The following is an 18368-nucleotide window of genomic DNA, read 5'->3' on the forward strand; positions in this document are numbered from 1 at the left end:
TCCACTGTTGAACAGCCCTTACTGTCAGGATGTTCCTCCTAACGTTGAGGTGGAACATGAGTCAGTGGTGCGATGTGGCAGCTAGAAAGGCCAATTCTAGGCTGCATCAATAGAAGTATAGTGTCTAGATCAAGGGTAAGTAATAGTTGCCACTCTACTTTTGCTTTGGTCAGGCCCCACCTGGATTAATACTATTTACAGTTCTGGGCACCATGATTCAAAAAAGGATGTTGCAAAACTGGAGCATATCCAAAGGAGGGCAACTAAAATGGTGAAGGGCCTGGAAACCATGCCCTATGAGGCATGTCTATACTGGAGAAGATGTATAATAGCCCTTTTTAAGTGTTTGAATGGGTGTCACATTGAGGATTGGAGCAAGCTTGTTTTCTGCTGCTCCAGAGACTAGGACCCGGAGCAATGGATGCAAGCTCCAGGAAAAGAGATTTCACCTAAACATTAGGAGAAACTTCCTGAGAGTAAGGGCTGTCTGACAGTGGAACAAACTCCCTCGGAGTGTAGTGGAGTCTCCTTCCTTGGAAGTCTTTAAACAGAGGTTGGATGGCAATCTGTCAGGGATGCTTTGATTGAGAGTTCCTGCATGGCAGAATGGGGTTGGACTGGATGGCCTTTGTGGTCGCTTCCAACTCTGGTGGCACAGTGGTTAAATGCCTGTACTGCAGCCATTCACTCAAAACCACAAGGTTGCGAGTTCAAGACCAGCAAAAGGGCCCAAGCTCGACTCAGGCTTGCATCCTTCCGAGGTCGCTAAAATGAGTACCCAGACTGTTGGGGCAAATTAGTTTACTTGCTAATTAGCTTACTTGCTGTTCACCACTATGATCTTTGGAATAGCGGTATATAAATAAAACAAATTATTATTAATTATTATGATTCTATGACAACTAAGGCCCCATACAGACAGGCCAAAGTAAAGCTGCTTCGGGTCACTTTGAAGGTATGCTGTTTAAATGAAGCATGCGTCCCAAGAGTCTGGAAGCTGTGCCAAAGCCATGATCCAGTACTAAGGACTGAAGCATGGTTTTGGCATAGCTTTTGGGCTCTTAGGATGCATGCATCATTAAAACAGAATACCTCCAAAGTGACCCAAAACAGCTTTATTTTGGCCTGTCTGTATGGAACCTAAGGCTGTGGTTTTGGTTGCTGTTGTTAACCACCCTTGGGTTGCTCTGGACTCATGGTGGATGTGTGGATGAGGCATCTCCAAGACCCACTTATCCTCCATGGCTCAGTTTAGAGGCTGTGTCTACCCTGCAGAATTAATGCAGTTTAACACTGCTTTAACTGTTCCGGCTCAGTACTGTCGAATTCAGGGATTTGTAGTTTTGTGAGCTATTTAGTGTTCTTTGTCAGAGGCTCTTGTGCCACAACAAACTACAAATTCATAGCATTGAGACATAGCCGTTGAAGCGGTGTCAGACTGCCCTAATTCTGTAGTGTGGCATCAGCCTTGGACCTCTTTGCAAGGAAGATGCTGGTGAAGGGTCCAAAGCACACGGCGGAAATAATCCAGTTTGAGACTGCTTTAACTGCCCTGGCACAGTGCTAGGGTATCTTGGGGATTGTAGTTTATTGTGGCACCACAGATCTCTGACAGAGAAAGTTAAATGTCTCACAAAACTACAGTTCCCAGAATTCCCTAGCATTGAGCCAGGGCAGTTAAAGCAATTTCAAATTGGATTATTTCTGCAGTGTGTTTTTGGATCTAGGAGAGTTTTTGAAGAAGAGGGTGAGTCTGATCCCCTCCTGATGTAGCCCCCTCCCCCATGTGATGGCAAACCTCATCTGGACAAATCTTGCCAGGACATCACTTAGCCTGGAACATCAGTATGCAGAGGGGATCCTTTGAGATGAGCCTACAAGATCCCCTTGCATACTGTTACCCCAGACTAACAGGGCTATGTCTCAGTGCTTGGGATCAATTGCAGTAACCTGATTTATCAGAGGTAAGCCCTCCTGAATTAAATTGTGTTTGTTCCCCAGATCTGTGTGCTTAAGAGTACAACCCTAGGGTTTTCTTTTTTAAAAAATGCAGCATCTGCACAAAGAATGATGGATACTCATTGTTTGAGATGTGCCTACTCTGCCTGCATCAAGGCTTGGCATTGCTAGCACTGGCTGTTAACAGCTTTCCTTTTTTCAATTCAACTGTCCCCTCTGTCTATCGCTTATGCGAAGGGGCGTTACAGGAGCAAATGCTGTGCCACACTCCTTTATGTGGCAAGATTACAGAGAGAAAGTGGTGGTTTTATATCTTTCCTTTATTCCCTTGATTAAACTGGGAGGGGCTGAGATGATGGTGCAGTGCTGGTTTCTCACAGTTCCCTTGCACTGCACTGCCTTATCCGGAGATGTTGTAATCTACTTGATGCTCAGAGGAAGGAAGCTAGTGAGGAGGAGCCTGTCAGGTCTGTAAAAGCCAGGATTTGCTAGGTTCTGTTTTAAGATTAGGATCTGGAAGTTTCTGCAGGTTCCTCTATTTTGGTAGCACATCTGGATTCATCTCTATCTAGTTTAGACGGAGTGATCAGTACTCCACTGTGTTTGAGGGTCTTCTGAAAGAAAGGCTAGACCATCATATCCGAACACGAACACAAATGGTGCTGGGAGACTGTGGTACTCACTTATCTCTTTCCACACACAAAGCATCTTGCAGTGCCCTTTGACTTAAAGGAAACACCCAGAAATATGTCAGTGGCTAGTGATAAAATAGAACCCTGCCCACAAAAGCTGATGTCGTAACAAGTGTGTAAAGTTCCACAAAACATTTTTCAGTATTGGCTTTTCATTTTTGTGGTTGAATCGTGGACATCTGATGTGGATGTTTGTTCAACTTTGCAGACTTCTTCAAATCAGTTTTTGAAATCTGATTTGTATTCCTCTCTTTCTTTTTGGGTGGTCACATTTCACAGCAGCTTGACAAAAAATAAATATGACTTTAAAAGCACTTCGTGTATGATGAAGTTTTTAATTTTTAAAATGTCATCAGTATTGTGGCTCTACAAATTATGACTTAAATATGGATTTAATACTTTAAGTGTACATTTTATACAGTAGAAACTGAATCTATGACTTTTTATTTTGTTGGATTGATTTAAACCAAGCATGTTTAAATAAGTGATCTAAATCATCAGTGGGAAAAAGCAGTGTAAATAACTGATTTAAATCAAAATATGCTATTTGTATTTCATGTATTTGCTGAACCATGATGCATACAACTTGGTTAATGAAACTATTAAAATAGATTGCAGCTAAATATATTTTTGTACTTTATGTAAGTATTCTAAGAATGTTAGAAAATACATGGTGTCATGAATAACTTTGCTTATTGTCTATGTCAGAAGAAAAGAGTTGTAGTTACTGGGCAGAATGGTTGGTGACCAGCAAGTGCCCTTGTTTGTTTGCAAAGACATAATCATAAATTGAAAAATGAACAAATTGTAATTATTTAAAATATGAAAAATTAAAAATGCAAAATCATTCTTGGAGTCTGGCTACATTACAGTATCTTTAATAACCAGCCAACCCCTGGACACCAGTATTATGCTCAAAATGCCAGTATATAGCAAACAAGGAGCCAGTGTGATGTAGTGTTTTGAGTCCTGGATAGGACACTGGAAAACTAGGGTTCAAACCACTGTTTGGCCATGCAAACTGGGTGACCTTGGGGAAGTCACACCCTTTCAGCCTCGGAGGAAGACCAGGGCAACCCCCTCTGAACAAATTCTGCCAAGAAAACAGTATAGGTTTATGTTAAGGTCAAAATGACTTGAAGACACACACAAATCTTTTGTATCTTATTTAAAAATTTAACTATGGAAAATATAATTTTCGGTTGCTTTTAATATCCATAAATGATTTTTTAATACAAACATAATGGCTAATGCATAATTATCTTAGTTCGATAACTATGGTTTATGACAGTGCTTCTGGTCTGTGGCCTTTTGCTGATCTGCAAAAAAATCAGGTGCTAGTCAGTGGTGAGTTTCCAGAAAGAAAAAAACTGTTGTAGTCAATGGGCAGAAAGTTTCTGGCACATTTAGAAGGGGATGGTGGTGGGAAAGCTGGCCCTTCATATCAGATAGCTTAACGACATACTGATTTATGGGGCCAATATGCCTGAATGACTGTGTCCAAATTAAAAGCTTCACTTAATCACAGAAATGTTTACATGAAGCAACTTTAAAACTATCACAATATGGTAGCAAAGCCCCAACTGTAGCAGGTTTTTCTTTTGGAGTTTTATGTATGTTATGTTGTAAACCTTGTTGTTGTGTGCCTTCAGGTCATTTTTGACTTATGGTTGACCCTAAAATGAACCTGTTGGGGGGGGGGGTTTCTTGACAAGCTTTATTCAGAGGGAGTTGCCTTTGATTCTTTCTGAGATGGAGAGAGTGGGACTTGCCCAAGGTCACCCAGTGGGTTTCCATGGCCAAGCAGGGATTTGAACTATGTTCTCCAGAGTCATAGCCCAGTGCTCAAACCACTACACCACATTGGCTCTGTAAGCCTACCAGAGGAAATGTTACTTGTGTATTTTATTCACTGGTGGATTCATCTTTTTTTAGGTCGGTGGTATCTTTTGGGTCCAAAAACAGAGCAATTGGAGTGTCTGCTAAAAATCAAGTAAGTCACTTTAAAAATGACAAAAAAGACAAATGGCACATTAATAAGTAAGGAGCTGGTCTGAAAATTCATTGATCATTTTAAAAATTACCCCAGTGTCGTATGTTTTTGCAGAATCACAGCACTGCTCCAAGAGGTAAATTCTGATTCAGCTCCTTCAAACAACTCTTTTCTGTGTGGACTGGATTATGGGATGAGTAGAGATTCTGCTTAAATGGAGTGATCACCTGTTTTTTTCTAATGTTATTTTTTATAATGCCATTGACTGGTAATGCTGCATAAATTACCTTATTTAAGCAAGTTTCCAATATTTCATCACTTTCTACCATGGCAGAGAACCAGAAAACCGCCAGGTTGTTATTTGAGAGGACACTTGGTTTTCTATGATCATAAGAGCCACTGAAAATATATACTGTTTACAGTGTAATAATAGCCCCATGAATACTCTTTTGCTGCTGGATGTTTCAGCAAATTACTGTGCTAAATTTCTGTGTGGGAGTATAGAGTACAGTTCTTTGACCAGTTCAGCTTGTTTTGTATGAGTAAGAATAAGTAGTATTGGGTATATAAATAAAGATATTATTCTTCCCATTCTGTCTTTCCTTCATCTCTTTAATCACATTTGTCATACCTTTGTGTAGTAATGGTAAATAAATTGGAAGTGGATAATCTGTACACAGTGTACACGTTTATATTAGTAACATTCCGGGTTTTTTTATATATATATGTAGCTGGTAAATCTGTTATTTGTAAAGATCTCCATAGTCATCTCTTTTTCTTTCGTCTTGCAGTTAATTACCCATGCCAACAACACAGTATTTAATTTCAAGAGACTCCATGGACGTGCTTATAATGATCCTTTTGTTCAGAAAGAGAAAGAACTTGTGAGCTATTGTGTAGTTCCAATGAAAAATGGAAGTGTTGGAATAAAGGTAAAAATGTCTTTACGTAAATATCAAGAATCAGGGGATTTTGGAGACAGAAGGATGTATGATGAAGAGGGAGGGAACATGTTGAGGAGAGGGTTACTTTAAATGAGAACTAATACCTCATAAAATTTGTTCTTCAGCTATGAAGTCTTCAGTGTAACTCTGGCATTTAGCTACTTAAATTTTAGACTTAAGTAAATGTCCTGTACTACAAAATTCTGCACGTGCTTATTCAAAATTTAGCTTCAGTAAACTGAACGGTGCTTTCTCCCAAGTAATTGTGTGTAGAAATGTGGTCTCAAATTAAGAAAGCTGTAAATTGCTGCTTCTGCAAAATAGCTATCTGGCAATTTTTAAAAATACATGTATAGCTTTATATTCTTTCTTGGTATTGTAATACAGGGAAAAACTACAGCTATGTGGTAGTTTACACACTTAGCATTAATGAACCTCCAGGATAATTCCCTGGCATTTTCAGGTATAGGCCTCCAACATGTTTCTGGTAGAGTGAAAGAATCCATTAGCATAGTTACCCTGGATTTAACTGTTGCACAAGTGTTAGCTCAAAACAGCATATGAAATGGAATGTCACACTGGTTCCCTCCTATACAGAGAACTATTTCACATGTATCGTATCTCTAGCTGCAGTCCTGCACTCATTGACCGTAAATCCCACTGGACTTAGCTCTAAGTAAATGTATATACAGTAAGAGTAGTCTTCTAAACAAAAACGTGGTTGGATTTGAAGGCTGTTTCAAGGCCAAACTAAATGTGAGAGATGCATTGCTCAGGATCTGTCATTATTATTATTATTATTTTAAAAGATAGCAGAAGCTCATGGATGGATGGATGTTTTATACTGGATTAAGACTTTAGCAGTGAGGTAATGTTATTTCTCCAGTTAAGAACGCCTCAGGAGCAGCTGCTGTTTGGCTCATCATACAAATATACAAATTTCTATTAAACAGCACCATAGAGTGCATAGGGGACTGGCGGAATCCTTTTAACCTCGTCATATCACATGAATGTAAACCTTGGTGATACTCATTGTTCCTTTGCAGCTAAAATATCTGAGTGAACCTAGTCAGCTGTTCACTAAGCTTCTCACCAAAGGGATGCCTTAAATATTTTAAACACTGTTTAAGAACTACTTTGCTAGAACGGTTGACTCCTTGACTGCATGCAGCTATCGTGACTGTGTGGTTCATCAGGTCAGGAATGAACCTTGTAATTTCCCCAGTTTATTCTCCTTCAAATGTAATAAGGAGAAAATTAGAAGTTTCCATATCTGATTTTGATTAACTGCAGTGGTATACTGTACTTGGAAGGGATCACAAGTCTGACATCCTGTTATAGAGGGATATGCAATTTAAGCACTCTTGAAAGATGTCCATCAGGAAGGAGCATCCACCATCTTCTGAGATGGTCTATCCCATTGTTGAACAGTTGAACACACTTTTACTGTAAGGTCTTCCTAAAGTTTAAAAGAAATCTCTTTCCTTGTAATTTGAAACTACTGGTTTGTATTCAAGTCTGTGGAGCAGGAGAAAACAAGCTTATTCATTCAGATAATTAAAGATGGCTAACATATCACCTCTCAGTCTTCTCTTCTCCAAGCTAAATATACCCAGCTCACCTTCTAGCATCTTGGTTATCCTTTGAATGTGTTCCAGCTTGTCAGTAGTCTTCTTGACATTTTTTGATCCAGATCTATCCAAGTGGTCATTAACCATAGCTATAGCTTTTTGTTTGTTATAAGCTAACTTGAAACCAGGGACTATGAAGCTTTCCTGCCAGCAAACTAATTAAGATGAACCACAGTTTAGGGTCTTGACATAATGCTAAAGGGTGATTAATTAAACTGAAAATGAAAGTTTCTCTTTTCCTTGTGGTATGTTGGAGGAAGTGGGAGAGTATATTAGTATGAGTATATAAGCACAGTGAGAGACTGCTTATTCTTATCTTTATAAGCCATGTTTAGCATGATGCCTAAACATAGCCATTATGGCATTAATGTTTTTCTAATATTTCAGTGTTTTCTATCACTCTCAGTAGTTTCTTTGCCCCACTTATTTTGGAGAAATAAAATACAGGTATTTGAAAAATATCTTTCTGTCCACTAGGGACCCCAAGTCAATATATGCATTTAAAAGCAATATTACATAATTGCCAGGCCTTTGATTCTTAGAGAATCTTGCTAATTTATGAAGACTGGATGAAGCTAATGAACAAACTATTTTAACTTTTAGAATATAAAAAGAAAATTGACAACCACTGTTGGTCATTGGAATCCAAAAGTAATACTGGATGTATTTGAATTGTTCTAATAGTTTCTTTTGTGTTGTGTTTGCAGGTAACGTACATGGATGAAGAACATTTATTTAGTGTGGAGCAGATAACAGCTATGCTGCTGACTAAACTGAAGGAGACTGCTGAAAACAACCTCAAAAAGCCTGTAACAGATTGTGTTATTTCAGTAAGTAGTTTCATTTAATCTTAAAGGCATTTGTCTCCTCCTGTGAGTATACTATATGAAAAGTTTGATGCGACGTTCTGTTGAGCAAACTTTTATCCAACTTAGAATATTACTGTGTTTTTAACATGACAACAGTTGGACCCATTGAATGCTACGGGAGTATTTAGCAGTGTGGAAGCTAAGCAGCTGCAAAAGAAATGAAAACATGAGAGGCTTCTAATTCCCCTGTTGTTAATGTGGGGTGTATTAAAAAAGGAACAGTTAAACATGCACAAAAGTAACACATGAATGCAAGTGAAATAGCACAAAAGTAATAATAAAAGTGGTCAAATGTAGTGGTGTAAGATAAAGTTAGATGCGCCTCAAATAAAGAATATTGGCATTGTTTGTATTAATATATACAAAGTTAATAAAACTGTTTTACATAATTACTGATGCACACAGTGCAAAGCTTACAAAAAGCATTTCAACTCAGACATTATCATGTGCACTCGGTATTTGTATGCCTCCCCAACAGTGGGGTGTTTAATCAAAATGGTTTTATTGCCAACCAGCTTAGATGCAGATTTATAATTGTGAAAGCATAATGTTAACAGGTCTCACTGGCTTGTGAATTCTGGTAATTGTAATCCAAAAGGGTAAGTTTTACAAGACCTGCCAGTTATTCAGAATTCGATTTGAAGCCTCCTTGTTGTTGTTTTTTAATTACAGTGATTAGCTTCCAATAATTTATCAGCCTTTCCAGCTTCTCCAAGGCTAATATATACCTGTGTGTAAATGCTTTCTTCAGGTGCCATCATTTTTCACTGATGCTGAAAGGAGGTCCCTGCTAGATGCTGCCCAGGTCGTTGGATTAAATTGTCTTAGACTAATGAATGATATGACAGCCGGTAAGCAAGTGAAAGTTATTCCATATATACACTTAGAATGTATGTCTCCTCAGCTATAGCATGGTTATAATAGAGTGAAAATGTACCCTATAGGCATATAGATTCTCCCACACATATATAATCTCTTAAAACTACTAGAGAGCACAAATGTGTTCGCATTTAGTTTTATCTCAGCAGCAGGCAAATTGCAACCCTTGGCTTACTTTCAGATGCTTTCTGCAAATTGTTCCTTACAATAGTGCTCTGTCCCTCTCCCAGTAGCTGTGCTGGATGTAGATGGAGAGAAAAGTGATGTGGCAGAAAAATGAAAGAAGGGAAATGGATTTGGCCACATTTGACTTTCACTCTGCTCACTTTTGATTTTGGCCTCTGAGGATTGCAGTTTTTTATCAGAAAAGGGTTTTCCATTTTATATCAAAGCTTCATAGTTAAGGGAAGGATAGACTTTCTTTTAAGACATATTTTATTGGTGTGCTTTTTTAAGCTGTAAATTAATCATAGTATCTAATTACATTGTTTTTGTAGCCTTCCTCAACCTGATTCCCCCAGTTTTATGTCTGTTGAATTTGGAATGATGGGAGTTATTATCCTAATCTGATAGATGCTAAATTGGTTAGTATTATTTTAAGTGCCATGTTGCCTAATGCCACAACACAAGTAAAAGGTCTTAATAAACTTCTACATCTGAAAGTTCCATTGGCAATTTAGTTGTTGTTCTGATAAGTTATTGCAGATAACTTAACATACACTGAGAGATTTTTCCTTTTCACAGTGGCTCTAAACTACGGGATTTACAAGCAAGACCTTCCAGCTCCAGAAGAGAAACCTCGATTAGTGGTGTTTGTAGATATGGGTCATTCAGCATTTCAAGTATCAGCCTGTGCTTTTAACAAGGGTAAACTGAAGGTAGGCAGAACCTTAGAGCTACTATGAGGTAGTTCTTTGTAAAGTCCTTTTCAAGCAAATCAACAGAGAAATATGAAAATTTGAATTTGTAAAAAAGGGCTTGCACTGTCCCCAATCTCAAGTCTTGTTGTGTACAACAGAAAGCAAGTAGCTGGTGGACAGCTTGGCACTTTGAGTGACATATAAAAAAAAGCACATCACCAGGATGCATTGAAAATAAGACGCTGTCAGTTTCAAAGTTTTTAAAGATTATGCCAAGTGAGACAAATTGAAATATAAGGGAATTGGATTTTATCCATGCTGACAAAACATTGTCATTATACAGAACAGAACACTGTAATTACACCTTCTGATTTGAATACCTTGTGGTTCTAAAATCAGAATGGGTTTAAGGCAGCTTACGAAAGAATGACAGTTTTTTAAAAAAAAACGCATATAATTAAAATATACAAAAGTTGAAATTGAAACAGTATTAAACTAACAACAGAAACAAAACAATGTAATACATTACTTTAAAACAAAGCAATACTACACAATTAAAAGCCCTTACCTTGTTAACAATCAGTTCCCAAAAGCTTAATGAAATAGCAAGTTCTTCGACTGTTGCTGAAAAGACAGCCGAGAAGGAGCCCTCCTAACCTCCCTAGGTAGGGTTGCCATAACCCGGCTGCAACCAGGTTTTTCCCGGTTTTGGTGGCACCTGCCCAGTCACGGCACGGGTGCAGCCAAAAACCAGGAAAAGCCCGGTTGCAGCGGGGTTGCTAGGCAACCCTGGGGCCTCGCTGCCCTCCTCCTCCTCCACCGCGCATGGCTGTGCGGAGGAAAAGGAGGGCAGCGAGGCCTGGGGGGGAGGAGGCTGCAGGGAGGCGGCGCCTCTTGGGCGCAGCCGCGCCAACCTCCCTGCCTCCCTGCAACCTGCTCGCCTCCTTCCTGGTCCCTGCGGGGGCCAGGAAGGAAGCGAAGCCCTGGCGATGGCCGGCGGCCTGCTTGCCTCCTTCCTGGTCCCTGCAGGGGCCAGGAACGAGGCGAGGCCCCGGCGATGGCCGGCGGCCTGCTCGCCTCCTTCCTGGTCCCTGCGGGGGCCAGGAACGAGGCGAGGCCCCGGCGATGGCCGGCGGCCTGCTTGCCTCCTTCCTGGTCCCTGCGGGGGCCAGGAACGAGGCGAGGCCCCGATCCTGGCCTCCGATCGCGGCGAGGCCCAGGGCCCAGGTGGGGAGGGAAAGCCTCCTTAAGTGGAGGCTTTCCCTCGCCGCTTGGCTTCCGCTCCCCGCCGTGATCGCGAGGGGAAATGTAGGACAAAATTTTCAAATGTAGGACACATTTCCCGTGTGTCCTACATTTGAAAATTTTGTCCTACATTTTTCCCGGTTTGGAGGTCCGGCACTATGGCAACCCTATCCCTAGGGGAAGAGTTTTATAAGGAGGAGCCATAGAGAAAGTTATCTAATGTGTTCCTACCAGTGTCTGTAGCTGCGTCCACATTGCAGAAGTAATCCAGGTTGACACCACTCTTAACTGTCATGATCCAATGTTATGGAATTCTTGGAACTGTAGTTTTGTGAGATATTTAGTCTTTTCTGTCAGAAGCGTTGGTGTCATAACAAACTCCAGTTCCCATAATTCCATAGCATTGAGTCATGACAGTTAAAGTGATGTCAACCTGGATTATTTCTGCAGTACAGAGGTGAAGGTGGAAGGATATAGAGAGGTACCTTACAGCTTGGGTCAGCTCATAGGAGAAGATATGGTCCTTCTGATAGCATAGATCTGTGTTGTATAGATAACCTATGCTGGGGTGGTCATGATATATGAGTATTCACTGCAACTACTTACATGGGTGCCCATATCCATTTGGGTCCTTGTGCTGCAAAAGCTTCTCCATCCCAGCACTATATCAAAAAGAGAACAAATAACAAGTTTAAACTAGAATTAACTACTCTTAAAAGCAACTCTTGTTTCTTCACCAATCCTTGCTACTTCCCAACTGCCCCTTTCACTGATATACAGTGCGCCCGTGCCATCCGCAAACGCCTTTTATGCTACTTCTAGCTTACACGGGAGCTGCTTGGGGAGGAAAACAATGCGTGCCGCTCCGCCCCACCACATGCAAGCCCCCCATTATTTCCTATGGGGCTTGAGCATAGGTGGATTTTCCCTTACGCGGGGGATCCAGAATGGATCCTCCGCATAAGGAGAGGGCCCACTGTAATTCTATCTTCCCCTTAATTTCTTCAGTTTCTCTACCATAAACACTCCCTCCTGGCCACTCACATGAAATTATTTTAGTCTCACAGGGAAAGGCCATAGTCTGAACTAAGCCATTAGCAATTTCAATTTTTAAAAATGCAGGGTCTTGCAGTTATTTACCATTTCACAAACACTATAAACAGAGATACTCTGGCAAAGTTTTAACATAAATGTAACATTAAAAAGAGTAGATAATACCTGTCAAGTGCTGGAGGTCACTTACCAAAATTTTAAATTTCTTTAAATTGAGCAATTTCTCACTGGCACAAGATAGGCACAGATCATTCTCTAAACATACATCTCCTATATGGTGACATTGCAGATCAATCCATTAAGCTTTTTGGCTTTTCTAAGTCATTGAGCCTGCTGTTTCCCCATTCAATTTCTGGATATACTTGTGGAATGTGATTCATCCAACAGGTTTAATGTAAAATCATTGCTACCATTTAATTTAAAGTAAGAACAGTAATCTAAAATGTAATTCTTTTCTTCAAACCAGGTGCTTGGAACAGCTTTTGATCCTTTTCTTGGAGGAAAAAACTTTGATGAAAAACTAGTGGACCACTTCTGTACTGAAATAAAAGCCAAGTACAAACTGGACCCCAAATCAAAAATAAGAGCCCTTCTCCGTTTATATCAGGAATGTGAGAAGCTAAAGAAGTTAATGAGTTCAAACAGTACAGACATTCCACTTAATATTGAATGTTTCATGAATGATACAGATGTGTCTGGAAAGATGAATAGGTAAGATGTGTGGTTCTAGGCCTTGGAGAGGCTAAGCTCGTGTTTTAATATACAGTGAGCCCTTGGTATCTGCTGGGGCTTAGCTCCAGCCCCCCCCCCCCCCCAATGAATACAAAAATATATATAAAGTGTTATATTAAAATGGTGTCCCTTACATAAAATTGCAAAATCAAGGATTGCATTTTAGAACGTACAGTGGTACCCCGGGATACGAATGCGCCGCCTTACGAAATTTCCGGGTTACGAAAAAAATCCTATTAAAAAAACTGTTCCGCGTTACGAAAGTTTTTTCGGGTTACGAAAAAACTTTTGGTGCTTTTCGGCGCTATTTCGCACCAAATCGCGGCTTTTCCCCATTAGCGCCTATGGCAATTCGGCTTGCGAAAGCCTTTCAGGTTACGAAAGCGGCAGCGGAACGAATTAATTTCGTAACCCGGGGGACCACTGTATATGTTTTTTGAATACTTTCAAGATGTGCATGCTTGAATCCTTGGATAGGGGGAGGGGGTAATTGTACATGAAACTGCTGAGAGATCAGGAAGTAGGGATTCAGCCTGTGCTGGATGGAGGTATACAGTTTGTGTGTACTCTTGATTCAGCCTTGAGCCTAGAGGTCCAGGCTGGATGTGTATTTGCATAATTAAAGCTAGTGCACCAACTGTACTCATTGCTGAAAGTGTCCCGATTTGCCATGGTGGTACAGGCCTTAGTTTCATCATGTTTGGATTACTCTACATGGGGCTGCCTTTCATAGGTATTCAGACAGTCAGTTGGCTCAAAGAATTACAGTCATATTGCTAACTGGCAATGGCTACAGGGAGCATAAAGCCTGCATTTTGCAACACTGCTATAGGTCTGTTTCTGGGCAAAATTCAGAGTGCTGGTTTTGACCTATAAAGCTTTATATCGTTCAGGTCCAAACTGTTTGAAGGACTGTATTATCACATATGAGTCTACCCACACTTCTGAGATGATGATCAGGAGAAATCCTTCTCTTAGTCCCACCACCTTGTAGGTACAGCAAAAAGCCTGCAGTGGTTTTCTCCCAGGCTTTGGAAGATTTGATTGCTGTCTCCTCACTGTCCTTTCATTTCATTGATAATTACTGTACTTTATTTCAAAGGTTTTTTTAAAATAATAATAATTTTTATTTATATTTCCCGCCTCTCCCTGTGGATCGAGGCAGGATTACATCAATAAAAAGATACAGTACCATATAAAATACAATAAATAAAATTGTGACATTACTGTTACTTCAATAAAATGGCTAAATCATCATCTAAAATTCATATAATCATAATCAGAAGTGGAGTATTTTCTTAAAATCTCTTATAAAAGATCAGGTAGGCCTGCCGGAAGAGATCCCTCTTAAGTGCCTTCTTAAAGGCATCTAAAGTGGTAATAAGACAGATCTTCTCCGGTAAGCTGTTCCACAGTTTGGGGGCCATGGCAGTGAACGCTCTATGGGAAGTTGTTATTAACCTGGTCTTTGGATACTCTAGTAAATTCTTGCCAGATGTTCTGAGAGTGCGGGGCAGATTGTGTAGGGAGAGGTGTTCCCTCAAATAACTTGGGCCCAAGCCATATAGGGCTTTAAAGGTAATAACCAACACTTTGTACTGCACCCAGAAGTTAATCGGCAGCCAGTGAAGAGATTTTAGTACAGGTGTTATGTGGTCCAATCTAGGTGTTCTAGTGACCAGTCTGTCTGCCACATTTTGAACCAACTGAAGCTTCCGAACTTGGTACAAAGGTAGCCCCATGTAGAGCACATTACAGAAATCTAAATGAGAGATTACAAGAGCATGTACCACTGCTTCAAGGTCCTTTTGGTCCAGGTAGGGGTGCGGTTGGCGTATCAACCGAAGTTGGTACCAAGCACTCCTGGCCATCACATCCACTTGAGATGATAACTGTAGAAATGGATCCAGGAGTACTCCCAAACTGTGAACTTCATCCTTTAGGGGAAGTGTGACCCCGTCCAGGACAGGTTGACAAATCTCCATCCCTGCACTTGGGAAACCTTATCGTGAGTACCTCCATTTTCTCTGGATTCAGCTTGAGTTTGTTTTCCCTCATCCAGCCCATTACCGACCAAAGGCAGGCATCCAGAGGAGAGATGCCATCCTTAGTCACTGCAACAATTGGAGACATAAAGAAATAGATTTGGGTGTCATCACTGTACTGATAACACAGTGCCCCATGTCTCCGGATGATCTCTCTCAGCAGCTTCATGTAAATGTTAAACAGCATGGGGGACTGGATGGTGCCCTGAGGGACGCCAGATGTCAGCTCTCTTCTAGAAGAGCAGCTGTCTCCCAGCATCACCATCTGGAATCTGCCCAAGAGGTAGGAATAGAGGCACTGGAACGCAGTGCCCCCAATACCCAACTCCCTCAGGCGTTCCAGAAGGATACCTTGGTCTATGGTATCGAAGGCCACTGAGATGTCCAAGAGCACCAGCAGGGTCACACTTACCCTGTCGATGCCCAGGCAGAGATCATCGACAAAGGTGACCATATCTATCTCAACTCTGTGGTTTTAATAAACCACCTTAATTCCTAGTGGGGGTGGGGAGAGTGGGATATAAATGAATGGTTCTTTATCAGCAGCACCAGAACCTTGACTTTTTCCCACATTTTCCTTCTTCCATGGATAGAAGAGGGGGGGGGGGGGAATTCTTATATAGTATACTGTTTAACCAGGCAGTGTTGGGCATTACCATTCTGTATTGTTAATTACAAATGAACCTCAAACCTCATTTTATTGAGCGTTTTTCTTTGTAGAGCTCAGTTTGAAGAACTGTGTGCTGACCTCCTGCAAAGAATAGAGGCTCCTCTGCATTCCCTGATGGACCAGACCCAGCTCAGAGTGGATGATGTGTATGCTGTTGAAGTTGTAGGTGGAGCCACTCGTATTCCAGCTGTTAAAGAAAAAATTGGAAAGTTCTTTGGCAAAGATGTCAGCACAACACTGAATGCTGATGAAGCAGTCGCAAGAGGTTGTGCATTGCAGGTATGCTGACAGTAGCTCTTCTTTCTCAGAGGACACCACTCAATGACTACAAGTTAGTGTGTGGAAAGCATTGAGTTAGAGGTCATTTTGAAACAATGTGAAAGTTTGGTCAGTAGTAATGTTTTGCTCAAGCAAATGTGTTGGTGATTACCAGCACTGAGCTTTAAGAAGAAGAAAACATCTTTGGAAGTGGAGAAATTCAGAATGGAGGAATGTTAATAGTGGTGGTGGTGCTATTTAAACCCATTCATTACTCTTCTAATATATGTCTGCCCATGCAGCTTTTCTCAAGTTAAGAGCCTCTTGGCGAGAAGGTTCCTGTGTCAGTTGATTGGCAGGAGAAAGGAATGGACAAAAGCAAAATGGGAATTATCTCCTCTCACTGCTGTTTGTCTATGCTTAATTTTTCTCCTTTCTGAGACAAAGAAAAATGGAAGCAGGGCTATCTTGATACACACTCATATTGAGCAGTGTAACAAAAGCATAGTTTCTTCCTTAACTTGTGGTCCTAGAGAGAAAATGTTTAATGCTAACTGAGGAACATTTCATGTACAGTGGATCCTTGTTATACGCTGGGGTTTGGTTCCAAGATCCCCCGTGTATAACAAAATCCGTGTATGCTCAAGTCCCATTAAGTATAATGACATAGCAAAATGGTGTCCCTAATAAAAAATGGAACATCAAGGTAAATTTATACTTTTTTGGAACATTTTCAAACCGTGTATGCTTAAATCCGTGTATAAAAAATCCGTGTATAAGAAGGGCCGACTGTACACCATAATATGCCTCTGATTCTGTAGAAACCTCTTGTGGTTTGTTCTATTACAAACTAAAATGGTTATCTCTTTGGAAGTTCTTTAATTCATAGCATGATTGTCCGTGCAAAATAGATCCAAATGGTAGAATGTGGAAATAATACATAATAATTTTAATTTCAGTAGTTGGAACTTATTTCCAGGTAAATATGTATTTGAGATTATATAGTAAATGGTTCTGCCAGTAAAATACAAGTTCGTCATGACAGAATATTTCTTTATCTGTGACTGTGGGAACATGTATTCCTCCTGCAGTTGTTAGTGTTAGATTATATATACCATTGTCTCTGATCTTTGGCCATGCTATCTAGATCTGATGGGAGTTAAGAATCCAACAATATATGTAGGGCCACAGCTTCCCCACCCCAATCTTTCTTAGACCAATGGTTAATTATATCCAGTTGGGTGAAATAATGAAGTGGCCATTTTTGTCTTCCTTTGTCTTTGTTTCATCAGAACTTTTGATAAGCCAATAATAATTGTTTTGTATTGCTTTTTTGGTTTTCTAGTGTGCAATTCTGTCTCCAGCTTTTAAAGTTAGAGAATTCTCTGTCACAGATGCTGTTCCATTCCCAATATCATTGCTTTGGAATACAGAATCTGAAGAGGCTGATGGGTAAGTAATAACTTGAAGCTGGCATGTTTTTACACAGTTGACTCTGAATTTCAACAAACATCTCAAGCTAGAAGAAGCTTTTCAGTCATATTATAGTATTAATGCTGAGAGGCAAAAAGTCATATCTTGTAATTTCCTTTTCTTTTTTCTGTGTGTTCTGTAAGCTCTAATATTGTGAGACATGTGCTGTCACCGTGTGGTGAGTTTTCCTCCTGTTCCAGTTTGTTGGTTGTCACTTGGCAGAGATGACAAACTCACAACCTATTGCCAACATTTCACACTTTTGTACAGCTAGACATAATAGGGCTAGGGGAGGATGAGACAAAGTAACAACACAAGTGGTGTTGAGATGCAGTTTATGTAGCTTTTAAAACATTTAAATTTGACTGTTGGTTTTGATTAGGATTTTAATATTCACCCTTCTAGAGTGAACAGACTCTCTGTATTAAAGTCCTATATATATATATATATATATAATACACAGTTTTACAGTTGGTAAGGTGTAACAGGCCAATTTACAGTGTAATGGTAAGTCTACTTCAGTACAGGCTGATCCAAAACTCATTTTGCCCTTTTGTTCTGATTGCAGAATTCATGAAGTGTTCAGCAGGCATCATGCAGCACCGTTCTCCAAAGTCTTGACATTTTATAGAAAAGGTCCCTTTGAGCTTCAGGCTTTCTATTCAGATCCTAGTGGTGTCCCTTATCCCGAAAGCAAGATTGGTAAGTAGCTGTCCATTTAAAGAAGAGGCTCTGCCTTTTCAAAGATTTAAATTGTTTGGTATTGTTAAAAAATCAGATATTGATGTTCTGGCTTATTGACACAGTTGCATCCTTGGTGCAGATAAAGGGAAGGATGATGTTCTCCAGCAGTGTCACCTGGAGTGGTGTGATGCCGTTGTTGTTTTCTTGGTATTTTGTTTTTTCATACCATCAGTTAGATTCAGACTTAGTAACATTAGTTCAGCTGAACTAATGTAAATAGATAATTGTGACTAATTTAAACTCCATTGATTACAGTGGGTCTTCTCTTAGTGTGACTGGGTCTGGATTCAGTTCACATTTTTGTGCAGTCACAGTATATGT

General features: G+C 40.2%; 1 protein-coding gene across 2 annotated transcripts in view; it reads left to right on the forward strand.

The window, feature by feature from the left end:
* HSPH1 (heat shock protein family H (Hsp110) member 1) overlaps positions 1-18368 on the forward strand; it is a 28080-nt gene that overhangs the window by 1217 nt on the left and 8495 nt on the right. For both annotated transcript variants that reach the window (XM_089512539.1, XM_089512540.1), the window contains exons 2-10: positions 4587-4644; positions 5436-5576; positions 7927-8049; positions 8840-8939; positions 9712-9845; positions 12592-12836; positions 15623-15851; positions 17176-17282; positions 17872-18005. In XM_089512539.1, coding sequence (XP_089368665.1) covers positions 4587-4644; positions 5436-5576; positions 7927-8049; positions 8840-8939; positions 9712-9845; positions 12592-12836; positions 15623-15851; positions 17176-17282; positions 17872-18005 — 1271 coding nt within the window. The remainder of the gene's footprint in view (positions 1-4586; positions 4645-5435; positions 5577-7926; positions 8050-8839; positions 8940-9711; positions 9846-12591; positions 12837-15622; positions 15852-17175; positions 17283-17871; positions 18006-18368) is intronic.

The sequence above is a fragment of the Sceloporus occidentalis genome, unplaced genomic scaffold (assembly GCF_023333645.1).
Source record: "Sceloporus occidentalis isolate IW3139 unplaced genomic scaffold, rSceOcc1.0.p SCAF_2, whole genome shotgun sequence".
Lineage (NCBI taxonomy): Eukaryota > Metazoa > Chordata > Lepidosauria > Squamata > Phrynosomatidae > Sceloporus > Sceloporus occidentalis.